This window comes from Cynara cardunculus (assembly GCF_001531365.2).
Source record: "Cynara cardunculus var. scolymus isolate 2C chromosome LG 13, CcrdV1, whole genome shotgun sequence".
Taxonomy (NCBI): Eukaryota; Viridiplantae; Streptophyta; class Magnoliopsida; order Asterales; family Asteraceae; genus Cynara; species Cynara cardunculus.
In genome coordinates, this window is record NC_037540.1 from 19,179,640 (window position 1) to 19,196,331 (window position 16,692).

At 35.6% G+C, this 16,692-nt stretch overlaps 2 protein-coding genes across 3 annotated transcripts in view; one reads left to right on the forward strand and one right to left on the reverse strand.

Annotated features, from left to right (window-relative positions):
- The window catches only part of LOC112524861 (uncharacterized protein At2g29880-like), a 1,233-nt gene extending 508 nt beyond the window's left edge, over positions 1 to 725 (forward strand). Inside the window, exons 2-4 of the mRNA XM_025134807.1 lie at positions 37 to 106; positions 194 to 490; positions 597 to 725. Coding sequence (XP_024990575.1) covers positions 37 to 106; positions 194 to 490; positions 597 to 725 — 496 coding nt within the window. The remainder of the gene's footprint in view (positions 1 to 36; positions 107 to 193; positions 491 to 596) is intronic.
- Positions 726 to 2,102: 1,377 nt separating this feature from the next.
- On the reverse strand, positions 2,103 to 6,294 carry LOC112526116 (importin subunit beta-1). Of its 2 annotated transcripts, none has more exons than XM_025136504.1 (3): positions 6,214 to 6,294; positions 2,961 to 5,396; positions 2,103 to 2,880 (listed from the first exon to the last, which is right to left on the reverse strand). In XM_025136504.1, exons 2-3 carry the CDS (start codon positions 5,378 to 5,380, stop codon positions 2,682 to 2,684), a joined length of 2,619 nt encoding a protein of 872 aa, XP_024992272.1. In that variant the 5' UTR covers positions 5,381 to 5,396; positions 6,214 to 6,294; the 3' UTR covers positions 2,103 to 2,681. The 2 variants fall into 2 exon arrangements, with proteins under 2 accessions (XP_024992272.1, XP_024992273.1); XM_025136505.1 differs by lacking the exon at positions 6,214 to 6,294 and having other exon boundaries at positions 2,961 to 4,756; positions 4,837 to 4,912.
- Between the last annotated feature and the right edge of the window lie 10,398 nt (positions 6,295 to 16,692).

Sequence of the window (16,692 nt, forward strand, 5' to 3'; positions counted from 1 at the left end):
TGTTGTGCATGACATGATAAGTGGTTCATATACTAGCGGCTTCGGATACGATAGTGTAAAGCATTGTGTGGTTGCTGAAGACCAAGTTTGGGAGTTGTATCTTCAGGTACATGCTAAAAAAACTTGTTATTTATATTTGCGTAATATATAATCATGGTTATATGCATATTTATGTTATTCTATTATGAAATAGGTCCATAAAAGGGCGGGAAAATGGAAGAACAAAGCGTATCCATTTTATGAGGATCTTTGTATTGTATTTGGAAAAGATCGGACTCAAGGAAATAGAGCAAGAGATTTTGTTGAGGCGGAAGAAGAGGTGCGTATAGAAGATCAAACACAATACATGAATGACGAGTCTAATGGTGTGATGGCAACTAGCAATATTCAAGGTGGCAATGCAAATATGCAATTTGAAAGAACTTCAAGTGGGCGTGGTAAGAAGAGAAAACGTCGAGTAGATCCCATGGCTGACATATTCAGGAATGCGGTTAGTAAACTTGGAGAAAATCGCGAACAAACTTAACAAGGGTATCGAACGAGAAGAACTTGATAAGAAACGTTCGATGATCACTTCTGAGATCTCAAAAATGCAGACATTGGCCCAACCAGAGAAGTTTAAAGTAATTTTAATGATAAGAGACGATCCTGAAAAAGTGAACATGTTTTGGGACTTGCAAAAAGCAGATAGGGAAGCTTATGTGAATTGGGTTTTGAATGAATGAAAAAATTTGGTGGCTATATGTGTCTTTGGAAGAACAATTAGTAGTTAGATATGTATTTGGATTAACAGGTTTGTTGGTTAAGTATGCATTTTGGATTAATAAGTTTGGTGATTAAATATGAATTTTGGATTAACAAGTTTATTGGTTAAATATGTATTTTGGATGAACATGTTTGGTGTTTAAATATATATTTTGAATTAATAGGTTTGTTAGTTAAAATATATAGTTTTGAGAAATTGAAAGAGATTTGGTGACTAAAATATACAATTTTAAAGAAATTGATATCAAAAAGGTAATTTATCAATAAAAAGAAATTCTTTATAAAACAAACAAATAATTATTAAAAAAAAAAATCTCAATCCAAATCTTACAAACCAAACATGAATTATAAAAGAATGGATTTCAAATCCATTCCAAATCCTACAAACCAAACACAATAAAAGATGTTAAATCCAATCCAATCCAATCCAATCCAATCCAAATTCATTAAAAACAATCCTGCAAACCAAACGCACCCTAAAAAAATCCTTAACGTAATTTTGAGATAAGCTCTAATGAAATTTATATCAACTCCACTCCACCATTTGGTTTGGTTGATTCAAGATGTACAATCATCCCAAGCACAAAACAAATATATGCATCTAACCTTTGACCGGGTAAATCCTTGAGTAGAGGGTAAAATAGGGAAGTTAGGATTCGCCTACACCAACAAACATTTAGGAACCGTTTACCAAACAATTATCCAGATTAAGTGCTTATTAATAAAATTCAACATTGTCAATTACTTACAAAATAAGATTTTAATCCACCAAAACAGTAACGTATTTAATAACTTACCCGGTAAGCACTCGCCATGGTAAAAATCGTCGTCCTCAATTGCCAGTTACCAGGAAAGACTCTCGATCCTTGTCTTCACTTTTACTAGGTAATATTCTTGGTCCTTGCTATATGTATTTGGTCAGGTTATATGACTTGGTAAGCCTTATCCAGATAAGCGTTTGATAAACCACCCCTCAGTCAATTATGAAAAATTGAAGGCAAATACAGATGAATATAGGAAAGCATAATAAAAACAAAATCAAGATTTACACAATAGAATTCTTGCATTCACAGGAATCCATATGGTTTAGAGCCAAAAAAGAATAATAATAACTGAGGCAAGTTTACAAAATGAAATGCCTCTTCTCCCTCCAATCCACCAACCATCCTATTTCAATTCTGACATCATCACCATCATCATCACAAGTTGTGAAGTTGTATTCCCAGCAGCAGGATACAGAATCAAAATAGGTTTTCTTTCAAGGCATCACCATCATCATCATCATATATATATATATATTATATATATATATATACTTACCAACTGAATCAAACACCTTTTCGATGTAATCTGGCCCGCCCCTTCTTTCTTTGGCAGCATGGATATATAATATGAAACAAGATGACGATGATGCAATCCGACTATGATAAACAAGACACAGGACTGACCGACCGACCGACCAATGCATGGACTCAAAATTGCTCCCTCCAAATGAGAGAATAACAAAACAAAATGAATCAACAAAGAAAAAAATATGAATGATGCAAAATATAACGGTTTTCCTAAAATGTATGCACCCTGACTTGAGTATATAGAAAACAAACACCCAGTCCCACCTGGACCAATGCAAGACTCAAAATTGACCGACTCATACAACCAGAACCACCACCAGGATGAAATGGGGTCGTTTAGACAGATAATTTGATTTTCCTCCCCTACCCCAACCACCCAAGACCATAATGCCACCACCATTACCCCCCGGATGAAATCCCCACAACAGCTTCAAAACAACTTAAGCTGTCACCAACATTGTAAGACGACCAGACAGACGGACCCGACCCGACTCGACTCACCCATATGCATGCAGGGACTTCTAAATTAAAAGGGAAAAATGTATGTACTAAATGGAAGAAGCCTCAAACAGAAATAGCACGGCTGATGGCCAACTTGGCCCACTCCGCAGATTCCTTGATCAAATGGTCATCTGAAGACAAACATTCATTCAAGAAGTCTTTGCTCGAAAGAGATTGCTGAATTAGAGACCCAGCATTACTTCCGAGTGTATCGGCTAGATCTCCAAGGACTCCAATTGCAGTTTTCATCACCACGTCATCCCTGAAAGTATGAACACATGTCAGAAACCAAATAAACAAACATTCATAGATGAAGCATCACAAGTAGAAACATGTACTCACATGTCTTTCTCCATATAAATCAGATCAAGGAACTGGATAATGTGTGGGGCATAAGGAATTAACAACTGAGTTTTAGGAGAGTTCTTAAAACCCTGAAAAATCCCTGAATAGGCCTCCAATATGCCATTTCTCAAGAGATTGGTGTACTCTATCATTTCATCATCAGCGCCTGATGTATGGGAGGATAGCTCCGCTGCACTCTGGAGCATAGGCATAGCATACATCAAGTATTTCTCAAAGTTCTCTCCTATTGCCAGTGCAATATCACCAAAACATGAAAAGATTGGTGGCTTCACTGATCGATGCAACTGGTTGCTTGCTAGGTCTTTAAGAAGTTGGGTCATGATCCCATCACACCATGGTAACACCTTCTCCTCCACAGCCCTGCATATGTCACCCACCACACCTACAGTCACAGCACACACTTGGTACTCTTCAAAGTTCTGAATGCCCATTTCCAGGTACTTATAGAACTCTGGCATATACTTTGCAAAGTCTGACCCTGTTGCATAGGCAAGGGCTCCTATCGCAAGCATTGCCTCCTCATGAACAGTTGCACTTCGACAAGCAAAAACCCTAAGGAAAAGACTCATAATTTGATCTGCATACTGCATGAAGACATACTTAGTTGGTTCTGATGATCCTAGCTTTTGAATAATAACCTGTAAGCACCCACAAAGAAGGCCTTGCAACTCATTCTGCTTCTGTCTCTCATCAGAAGAAAGCTTTTGTTCTTCAAGAGTCTTGTGGAGTTCCATCATGATGACAGGAACAAGCTGCAACACCATGGGAGCTGTTTCATCAGTGGAACACCTGACAACTTCATTTAATGTTTCGTAAGCTGCAGTCCTCAATCGAGACTCTCCAGCATCTTCTCTATGAGTAACTGTCAGAAGGGATTGGACGATTTCTTGGAAATAGGGAGTCAAGGGAGATGACTGACCAATATCCTCGAAACCTTGGGCAAGAAAATAAAAAGCACCACATGCTTTCTCAGCAACATTTGGAGCATCTTTCATGCTCTGGAGAAGAACTGTGATGATCTGTTGGCAGTTAGCTGGGGTAATGATGGATGTCTCCATGGTTGAACCATGAAGAAACTCGAATATTCTTCCAAGGGTCCAAGCTGTTGTGTCCTTCACATGGTTGTTTGGGTCTTTGGTTAAAGCTGTGAGCATGAAATTTAGAGCAACGTTAACAAGAGGAGTTAACTTATTGGGTGATGGACCCTCCAAGATGGAACCAAAGGCATAAGTCGCGCCCTCTCTTTGCCTCCAATCAGGTTTCGTTATATTCTCTTCAATGAAGGGCATCACAAGTGGAACAATATCATCTCCAACTGTTCGTGCAACCAAACCAAGGCACGTTCCCCCGGCCATGGCAAGATTCCAAGCACCTTCATCCTGATCTTGATCTTCTTCTTGCTTCAGCAGTGTCTCTAACAGCATGGGAACAAGAGCAGGAAGAGCCTGCTTGATGAAATAAAAGCAAGGAACATCAGAATCAGCAGTAGTGAAGTCAGCCCCATAGTCTTCTAAGATATCTATCTCTTCATCACATATTGAGCTCCAAAATTCAATGGCTTGTAGAGCAACTGGTTCCTCATCTTCCCTCACTGCCTTGGCAGTAATGTTGAAAATATCCTGGATGTATGGAGCTAATTTCTCATAGTAACTTGATGATATGGACACCAAACACTCAAAAGCTGCCTGCCGGATTTTCACTTCCGGTGATAAGGTTGCCTCACAAACAACTCTCATAATGTAGTCCCGCTCCATATCATTAGAGAAATTCACCTGAGCAAAACTAAGAGCATTATACAATGCTCGTGTAGCAGCAAGCCTGACATCGTTACTACCTTCAGATGCATTCATACCTTGAACTACAGCTGTAAGTATTTTATTAACATGATCTTGTTCTACAACGTCCGGAGAAACTTCTTCGCACAAATATCCAAGAGTTTCTAAAGTGGCTTGTTTGACATGAACTGGGACCTGGTGAATATTTGATAACAATGAACCAATAAGCTCTGGCCACTGTTTCTGTGGCAGCTCTATACCAGCAACTTTAGCTATCACTTGTGATGCAGTAGATCGTGCCTCATGGACAGGAGAAGAGAGTGTCTGTAACAAGCATGTCTTTATCTGTGTCTTAACACCCACATCTAGTGATAACCATCTTTGGACAAGCTCAAATTTTCTATGTTGCTCTTTTGCATCCAAGGCATTCTTAAGAATTAAACCAGCCAATTTCCGACTGTCAACAGGCTTCTCATCACTAGCAAGTTCTCCAGAAAGAGATAATAGAAACCCAGCTAGGTTTTGCTCCTGAAAGTGCTTTAAACTTTCTTCGGCATGCTTCCGAACAGATCCATCAACTGATTGTGCATTCAACAGAATTTGGGTAACTTCCATTGCCATATTTTCTTTCAGATAACTGTTTCATCACAAAATCGGCAACTGATGATTTAAATAGAGAGAAACTAAGCATTCATAACAAAAGATGCATCAACTTTGAAGAACATTACAAAAAAATGAAATTGGAAAAACTAGACAAGCATTGTGAAACACAGAAGGAGAGACTCTTTAAGGTTTTACTTCATCCCTGGAAAACAGACTCTGGACAGAAATCTTTTAGGTCAGAAATCAATATACAACCTATCCCAAAATAAGCACATGGTTTAAATCAATAGGTTTCTAATATAACCACCATAAGAGACAGGGGTAACAGTGAAGTAACTTTTGCCAATTGGGTTAGTTGTTGTATACGTCAAGAAACATATATAGCATCAATATCAGATTCTAAACACATATCCATTTAACAAACCAATTCATCACCATACCACCATCCGCCTAATTATCTATGCAGTTGTGACAACCATATAAGAAACCATAACTACAGCTATACATAATAGACTAAAAAGTGATGCATAAGTCTTACGAAGCCAAAAAGCCTCCATTTTCTTGTCGAAACAAATCTACTGCAACCAAGGACGGTCCAATACAAGCATAAAAAATAGGCAGATTACGGATCTAAACGCATTTGAATAAACGCATGGCAACGGAAATAGTGCCCAAATACGATTCATGACTGTTACAACAGTTCGATTCTGAAATACGCAAGGATCAAACATGAAGTATTGGACTGAAAAGCAGAGATCGTATGAATACGTCGAAAAATTGAAATTTCAGCGTACATCGAAACCTACCAAATTGATTAAAATAGTAAGAAGAGGTTTAACAACCCGAATTACCTGAAGAATAAGTGATAAACACTCTCCCCGATAAGCGAACAAACAACCAAAAACGGCGCTTCTGGAAACCCTAGAGAGAGAGGGGTGGGGGGAGGGAGAGAAGACTGGAACTACAAATACATTACCTGTCTCTATAATTATATAAGTATAAATATATTATGATAAAATTAGTTTTGGGCCCATTTATACACTCCAAATTTTAAACGTTACCATGTTTGTTAGGAATTAAATATTACAATCTTACAAGTATTTTCTAATCATTGTTACCACATGAAATTTGATTTAATTCCTTTTATAAATACAAATCATCAATCAATTTTTTAATAATTCAAAATAAAAAAATACCCCAAAAAATTAATTAAGCATCTTGTAAAATAGTATTTATTTGTATTGAAATAAATTAGTTGTGTATCCATGTTATATACGTCTTTAGCTTAAATCAATAATAAGCAGGTGTTCCGGATTGTTATAAAAACAATTTATTGACTTATTTCGGTGTGATACAGTTAATAAACACTTTTGAGAGTTTGGATAAACAACTTATACCGGTAATAAAAAGTTTTTAAAGAAGTTAAACTTTTATGACTTATAATAAGTTGACAAGTGCTTTTGTAGAAAATCATAAGTTGTTTCAAATAAGCAATCTCAAACACCCCCTAGAATTAATATGATTTTTTGAAAAGAATCTTAATTTATGTTTCGACAAAATAGAAATTACAAATGGTAGTTCGATATATCTTGCTATTTTGATTAGTCGGTGAAGAAAAACAAAAAAAATATTAATATGAATAGTATAACTTGTTTATAATTTATATATTTTATATTTAAAAATAAGAATTGGAGTTTATTTTAGTTTTTAATGGTTGTATATTCCGTCATATTAATAAAGATCAACGATTATTCTGCATCTGAACTTAGAGGTTACTCGGTAACAACTTAAGGGTTATATATGATATATGACTTATTCACTCAGTCATATAGGGTTGTTCGACCTTCGTCATTGCTCAGACAATGACTTATTTGCTAAGCCGGTTAGATGGTGTTGTACCCTTAAGTGAATTTTTTTTCCATCTCATCCATGCCCTTTTAAGTGTGTTTAGTATCCAGACAGGATATGATTGAACAAAAAAAGAATAAGACATAACAACTTAACATTTGGTAAGATGGAATAGGATAGGATAAAACAACAAATTTATCCATAATGAGTTGTTTATATATTTGAATTAATTTACGTAATTGATTAAACTATAATAAAATAAATATTTTTCATAACAAGATATATCATTAGAAAATTTTCGTCAAGTCGATTAAAATGACACAAAAATAAAAAGTTTACATAGTTTTCATATTTTTATTTTATACTTTTTTATATTATTTTGTTATTATTAATATCTAGTAAATTACATAAATTTATCAAAGTATATAAAGAGTAAAAAAAATATTTTGAAAACAGTAAGATAAAAGTTTAAAATGCATAAAATACAATGAATAAAATGTAAAGAATGATGTGTATTTGATGTTTTAGAAGATAATTAGGTTTTATTTTAAAGTTATATTGGTAAAATATAGGTCAGTTTCACCTTGTTCCATGGTCTTCCTATTTATTCCACATAACATCCTGTCAAACATGAAACAATAATCTTTGTTCTGGTCTGGTATATGTCCTGTCCAGTGTTCCAAATGCACCCTTATGGAACACGCTCACTTTTAGCAACAAAAAAAAAATACAAATCACTCAAACATTCTTGTTCTGACGAGGCTCTGGTTCTTTCTCTAAATTATTTGCGATTGCCCATACCTACTTAGCTTGAACCCCGATCTTTCCCCGATTCCTCGTATCTAGAAATCAATTGGAGATCGAGAGAGTGTGTAAATTAGGGGTTTATGGAAGGACGCATATCCTGGGTGCTGAGACATGGTAAGAGAATTCGAAATGAAAAGGGTTTGATTGTTTTATTGATGGTTAATTTTTTCCGACTTGTCTTTGTTTAATTGCCTTATGTTTTCTCCTATTGATTTTTCATTTTGCTATGATTTGATTTTATTTGTTTCAGATATAATTATGAAATATAAACGATAAACGACAAAAACATTCTAAATGAAAAGGGTTTAAACTGCTTTTGAATTTCACAATTTTTTTCTCGAGATTTTTATTTCTTGGAATTTTTTATTATGTGAAACCTAAATTTGGCATGCTCTTCAAGAATTGATTTTGGATTTGGCAATAATTTGTGAAACACATTTGGAATTACACATTTGAAATTACTTCTGAGATCTAAGTTACACAAAAATCAAATTTAATATTAGACATTATCTTCTTTCTTGAAAGAAGCTAGCCTTCCACTTTGGATGCCTAGAACCCTAGCATGTTGCACTTCATAAATTTTAATAGTTGTAAATGTACTCCTCATGCAAAAGATGAAATGTAATCTAAAAGCAGATTTGAAGAAATCTAAATTTTTTTTCACATTCATATGTTTTATCTTTGGCACCTAAGCATTTACACTGCAACTATTGTGGTTCAAATTCTTTCGCCATAAATGTCAAGTGCAAAAAGCACATTAGATCTAAGAATTCTGAATCTCTATCAGACCTTTCACATAAATCAAAAGCTATAAATGGTTCACGTGCTAATAAGAAAAATGGTCAAAAGAAAAGTTTTTCAAAGAAAGAGGAACTATATTTTGTGGATGTAAAATTTGTTTGAAAATGGGTTCTTAAGAAAAGTATGAATGGCACATTAAATCCGTATTTACTAACCTGACTTCTAACCCAGAAGGACTCATTATGAAATGGGTATCTAAATCTGAGTGATTGTGTTTACAGGACTGTCATGTGTGGTACATACACTCTGGATGGTCAAGACACATGACACGACACATACTTTTTGACTGAGTTTAAAGAAAAGTCTGGTGAAACAGTCACTTTCGGAAACAAAGAAAAAGGATACGTGAAAGGATATGGCACATTATCCAATGACACTGTGATGATAAAGAAAGTGTTTTATGTCAAAGGACTAGAGCATAATCTGTTCAGTATAAGCCATTTTTGTGACAATGGATTTAACGTCAAATTCCTTGTTAAAGGTTGTACCATCATATATTCGGATGGAACTGAAGTTATTCGAGCCGAAAGTTATGGTAATTTGTATGCTGTGAACTTTTCAACTCTGAATGCTTCTTGGCCTATTTGTTTGGTCTCTAAGACTACAAAATAAGACAGTTGAATATGGCATCGCAGATTATTTCATCAGAACTTCAATGATATTAATAAACTTGTAAGCAAAAATCTTGTTGTAGGCCTACTAGAACTGAGATTTGACAAGGATTCATTGTGCTCAGCATGTGAAATAGGAAAGATGATCAGAAGTTCCTATAAGGCAAAGACTGAATCGTCATGAAAATCTCCACTCAAAATGATACATATGGTTTTGTGTGGACCTATGCGGACTCAATCTATGGGAGGCAAAAAGTATATTTTGGTAATGGTCGACGAATATTCCAGATATACGTGGCTAGAGTTTGTAAGAGTCAAGTCTGATGCGCCAGAACTGATTATCGCATTTATAAAGCGCATTCAAGTTCTTTTACAAATTCCAGTGTAAAAAATCCGAAGTGACAACGACACTGAATTAAAAAATGAGACTCTTAACCACAAGGGTGGTGGCTGATTGGTTTGAGCTTGGCTCCAAAAGTCAAAAGTACATGAAGGTCCTAGATTCAAATCCAAGGAGGAATAAAAATCCCCTTGTGGCCACGGAGGTTCAAATGCGGCGACTTTTGACTATCTGCAAAGCAAGTGGTCACTCTAGAATTAGTCGGCTCGTATAGCGAGTTGGATATCCAGGTTAATAAAAAAAAATGAGACTCTTCAAAGTTTTCTTCACTTTGTCGGGATTTCTCATAATTTTTCTGCTTTTCGAACTCCGCAACAAAATGGAGTTGTTGAAAGAAGAAATCAGAATTTAGTCGAAATTGCACGAACAATGCTTGCATACTTTGGCTTACCTCTTTATCTATGGGTTGAAGTTGTATCTACTGCATGTTTCACCCAAAATAGTACGATCATTGTCAAAATATTAAATAAAACTGCTTATGAGATAATTAACAAACGCAAACTGTAAGTCCACTTTAATGATCAATCTTCAATAAACCTTCAATAATCCATGACAGATTTGATTTTCATTCAAGAACAATATGGAAGGAGATGAGAGAGAAAGTCAAACCATCAAAGTTTGGTCAAAACCTATTATTACGTAACTGATTTTACAATGAAGTTCTTACCAAAATTATACTAAGACTAAACTATATATAGGGTCAAAGATGAAACCCACTAGTCAAACTCAAAGTACATACAAAGTCAAACACGATGTCTATTTTTATTATAGACAATAGTAACTTTCAAGACGAATACAATTTAACACTGAAATTCAATTCTAACATTCTCCCCCTTTGTATTCAGGCTTGAAAGAATTTGCACGCGTTGAATCTTGTTTGAACTTTTTCACTTTAAGCTCTTTATGACTTCTTCAAAACAATCTTCAATTTGAGAACTTCAGACGATCGTTAGTTGAGAAAATTTTCTGACATTCTCCCCCTCGCATGTAGAACAACAACGATCTTCTTTTTTGACAATGTAGAACAGTATCAACAACGATCTTCAGATATAATCTTCAAGATGTGATCTTCAATGAATTTCTTCAGATAACGAATTACAAACTTTATCCCCAAAAATGAATTTCTTCAGATAAAAATTCACAAACTTTCTCTTCGATAAGAAATTCCTGTCAGTAAACTTTTGAAACGATGATCTTCATATTCAAAAACTCTCAAACATTTTAGCATAGGAATAATCTTCTGTAATAATCTCCAGTCACACTCCTTTTGAGTCTTTTGTCATCATTGATGTTACTCTCCCTTGATCTTTACAACATACTCCCCTTATATCATTCGGAATTGATCATTTCATTCATTATTACATACTCCTCCTTATGATGAAATGAGAATCATTACGTCATACATAAAAATGAATGAAATCTTCCGCGAAAGCCGTCAATTCATGAAATTCTAAGCAGATCTTTTCAAATCCACTTTTATAATCTTTTCAGATTAAGGGAATGGGAAAATAACTACCAAATTCAATGTATGAAATTGTTTTCAATCTTATAAAAAGATTGGCCTGTGAGTATAACAGATATACTCAGTACAACAAATGTACTGTATATATGAGACTTTATGAGGTTCATCTCATCAGGTCTTCCATTCAATCATCGATAGCTTAATAATAGCATATCTATGAATGTTTCGGCAAAATAACATATAAAATGCAAAATCTGTGTAGTGTAGAAAAAATAAAGCAACATATGCTTCTGTTTAGGCTCAAAATGATAAACCGTGTGGATTACACAAATTTATCAGACTTAATTAGTGATCAAAAAGACTTGAAGGGGGACATATATCCTTCTGTTTCAATATCAACTTTCTCCGAATGAAAAAGTGATAGATTGTGAGTTGTGTGCCCCAAGTGTTATTGAAACACTTATCTGTTAAGAGATAAATGAGTAGCTGGTGGGGTTTTGACAAGAATTGGCTTGGGCTTTGCCTTTTTCAATATTAGTCTCGAAAGAATTGAGAAGTAATAGATTATATGGTATGCCCGGTAATTTGAAGTTTGGAACAGGATGTTTATGTTCTTTTAATCCTGACACAACTCTCGTCAATTCTTTTGTCTCATAACAACTACCCCTCTCTTTTTCATTTTAATCTCAGCACACAAACCCTTTTGTATTTGATGCTCACTCAGATATGGTTGTCCTCTTGGGTAGGTTTGTCGGTTCTAACATTCCATAGAAGTATTTTTATGAAGCACTCATTCCCTCCTAAATTTAGCATTGTATGCTCAAATGATCACAACAGTTGATCAAAAATATTATTGCAAATAAAGCACAATGATTAGATAAAAATTGATCAAGATGTATAGCTTTTAAGTACAATCAATGAAGGAGTGATATACGAAATCAGATTAAGCAGAATGCAAGAGAAACAAATGAAGATCTGTAAGAACAAGTTTACAGAATCTGATATTCAAAAAATTATTGAATGTATATCAATCAAGGTAAAAAAAATATCAGAAAACAACCTTTGAGTACTAACGAGCGTATTATCACCGAAAATGATTTTCATTTTAAGAGACGTGATAATAACAGTTTGAAGAATAGCTGAAACAAGTATTGGAGTTATGATCGATGATAAATTACACAAGTAAAATCTCAGGAAATACATGTTCAGAAGATGTACTTGTTTCCATAAAAAAAATCACTTCCTGAAAACATTTATTCAAAAACTTCTAAAGACTCCCCCTAGAAAGTAGATTTAAGTAATGTTTTAGTTCAGCTCAAAAATTTTAAAAAAAATTGGAAACATGTTTAGCACGGGTCCTAAACTAGGTGTTTAGAAACCACAAACGTTAAAGCATGGGTCCTGAACTGTGTTGTTCAGAAACCTCGTTTGGACAATTTACAACTCCCCCTGAATTAGTGCATTATCTCTATGAATTTCTGATCAGCGCAGTAATGACGCACCTGCAAAATAAGATCAGACATATTTTGGTACCCAAACAAACTTGGGTCCTATTTTGTTAGTATCAAGTTGTGGGATATTATAACTGCCAAACCATCTATTATTGTATGATGTTTTCTTTTTCGCGCTTTTAACAAGATGATCATAAATGCAATAAGATCCATACCAGTTATTTTGATCATACCTGTTATTACCTTTTCAACTTTTCTGAAATCTGTTATCTCCAATCCAGTTGTTGTACCTCCTCCTGTTCACAAAATCAGTAGTTTTGCATGTGGAGCACATGATCCTTTTCTTGTTAAGATTTATCAAGTCAGAAGTGGATCTCACAAAACAAGGAAGATTATTATTAGTAACAACAGAGTTTCGAGATGAAATAGATTCGGATTTATTTACCCAAATGCTTTTAACTTTAGAAGAATAATTGGATGATCCAATGACGTACCCTTGATAGTACTGATTAGAAGAACGAAAATAATTCTTAGAAACAGTAGATTTAGGGCTGCTTGAATTACTGTTTGATTTGGAACAGTCATAAAAGCTGGTTTTACACTGTGAAGGAGAACCAGTTAAGCTTTGAGCACAAGAAAAGTCTTTGACTTTCTTTAAAAGCTGGTCTCGTTCGACAGCAACTAAATCATACTTCTCTTTGAGTCAATTGTCATTTTCTATTCAGTTTCAAGTTCTGTCTTCAGATCAGACAATTTCCTTGAAGTATCAAGAAGTTTACCTTCTAACTCCTTTTTCAGTTTCTCAAACTTCTTCTGATTTGGTCGAATTTTACTCTCTCTCTATATTTTTCTCTCTCTATATTTTTCTCTCTCTAGAATTTTGAGTTTTTTCGATTTTCTTTGGTTCTTGTTTCAATGGATGATCCTCTTGTGAAGGAATCATCCCATAGGAAAACTAAAAATAATCGCTTTACTCGAGAATGGAAGAAGAATCGGGTGGAAAATCGAAAGAAGCAACGTATGAAGAACCAAATGACTAAGCATCGTTGGAAGACAATGATGAATGGTTACAAGTTTCGTGCTAAGCGTTTGATTCGGAGAAAGATAACTGCGGAAAAGCAAAGACGGCTAGTGATTTCATTCAATCCAAACCACACTATGATTTTAGTGATGAGGAAATCCAAATGGTTAGTTACAATCTTCCTCCTCTCCCTATCGATTCTAATGTGTTTTGTGCAGGAAAAACTAATGAGGATGCGGAAAATGGATTAGCTTCATTTGTGGATTATACTCTTCCCCATTCTAGGATGCTACTTACTGCCAAAAATCGTCAGCAAGGAGATGTTGGTGTGATGTTGGAAAAGAAAGAGGAAGATGCGGTCATCAGCGTTAAGATTGTTAAAAAAGGAGAAAAAGAAGAAGTTGTGCATGTTGAAGATGGAAAAAGACTCGTCCAGTGGAAGAATATTCAAAATTTGTGCTTGAATGTTGATACTGAGCATTCTATTGCCTCTTGTTTCTGCAACTGTCACGTATTATGTCTTCTACAGCATTGTCCGAATAGTAAAACTCAAGAGGCTGGAAAATCGCAAGCTAAGGAGGATGAAAGGAGACCAGTTTCTGGTGGGTTGCTGGAGTCTAGCTGGTTGATAAAATCTGGGGAAGATGACGATGATGCTGGAAGGAATACAAGCTTAGGTTTGGTCCTAAGTGAAGATATGCCTCAAGCGGGCATCTCGATGAAAAACCTTAACACCCAGATGATTAAACAGCAGTAAATTAATGATTCTCATGAAGATGGCTTGAAGATGATCAAAGAAATCGAAGAACTTCATGATCCAACGGAACAAAACTCTGGAACAGGAAAGGAAGCTAGCTTTGGATAGTTACTTTGCATAGAAAATTCAGATAATATTTCTTCCTTTTTTTCTAGTCCTATGCATGGAAACCACGTTGACTTAATTGGGAAAGAAGATAACCTATTTTTGGATAGCATTGAGGCAGCCAATGTTAGAGTTTTCAATAACATTTTAAAAAATAAGCGGGAAGGACACGTGGGGAAAACAAATGGAGCTGAATTGGTCTTAAAGGAAAACTTGGTCACTGCTGGGCCTAATTGTGAACACGTAGCAGCTGTTGGATCGCTACCTCTCACCCAAGTGTCATCTTCTCAAAAGCCCATGCAGAATATTGTCGTAGGTGGCTCTACTATGGAAGGTGATGTTATCGAGGCTGTCAACATACTTTTTTTTGTTCGCTAAGGTCTACTAGCTTGGATAATGGACTTAAGCCCATACCGGTTTTCAATCTTTTGGGACAGGAGGAAATATAGGCGTTACCCAGCCCATCTACTAATAGTGTAGATATTGCTATCCAGGTTAGTATCCCTTTCGATTCTAATAATATTTCTAACATGCAGCCTATTCATTCCGGACCTACTAGCTTGGGCCACTGGTTTAAGTTTGGGCCTGCTGGGGAAAGCTTGGAAGTGGAGGAAATCATAGCTCAAAAAGTTAATGATGTTTGTCAAGATTCTGGTCAAAAGAACTATGAAAAAAATGATTTGGACATGGCTGATAAGCCCAATGTCCAATTATCTCCTCAATTTCGATTTCATGAACCTGATCCAATTCGTGAGAGCTTGGAGATGCTTTCAGATTTTGTTACCTTAAAGGACCCTCCATCCCCTCCCATGGACAAGTCTAAGAAGAAGAAAAATCCCAAATGAATTATTATAAGACCTGCTATTTACGCGGATCATGGTTTTCAATCGGCCCAAGATTTAGTTAAAGGAAATTATGGGACGATGCAGGCCATTGAGATTGGCCTAGGTGAAGTTATAGGAAAGCTTGTTGCTGCCCAGATGTCTATAGCCCCTATTCAGGCTAATGAGGATGGCCCAATTAAAAATGCTTTAAAGCCGATCTCTACTCCTAAGGCTACTGATGATGTCCAGGTTAGTGAATCCCCTATCCCTTCTTTACGTGTTAACTCTTTTATTTCTTCCCCTAGTATGGAACAACAAACGGTGAAAAGTGATGGGCCTGCTTGTGCTAACATGGAGTTGGACGTTAATTTAAGTAGTCCTCATTTAGACCATGCTTCACTGACCAGCCCAGGTGAAGAAATGGATTATGATCTTGTCCCTAATGAAGATGGTTCCATAAAAAGCCCAGCTTTAGAAAAGGAGTTTGGTCAAAATCATGTTGAAAAAGATCCACCTAAAGGCCCAGACGTGGTAATGGAATGTGTTGAAGCCCATATGGAAGAGGTTCTTGTTAAAAACCCAACTAATGTTATTGGGCCTGGTCATAGTGCGAACCCGATCCATATTGAAAGAAACCCCATGGAGGTGGACCATGAACCTCGGCTCAATGGTGGTGAAGATTTTATAATGAAAAATGGGCCTAGCAATTTAAGTGACGTGGGTCATGGATCTAATGATGCAAATAATAATCCTAACCACTCTAGCTCCTTGGATTCCAATATAGATCTTACTACAATCCGTGGGCCAATGTCAGGTACGCCTTGCTTGTCTTCTACTTCACCTTTCTCCATTACTCACATGCAGAATGTCCCTATATTAAAATTCCATTCCCCCTTCCCCTCTCATGCATGCTTCTATTCCTGTTGAGGCTAATGTATCGTCCCATTCTTTAAATGCTTTAAAAAACACTCCCAATGAGAAAACTCAAAAACGATAAACCTAACTCGGTTTGGAACGGAAAAAATAGTCCTATCCTTCCTAACTCTTATGCTAATATTCTTAGTGGTTCTCAAAAGCATGTTCATGCTAATTTTCATTTTATTCCTAATTTGATTGATGATATAAATGAACCTATTGATATCCCGTTATCAGTTGTGGAAAAAAGCTGTGACATGTATGCTAGAGCTCTATGTGGTTATTTTGTTGGTAAACGTCTCCCATTTCTTGTAGTGCATTTTTATGC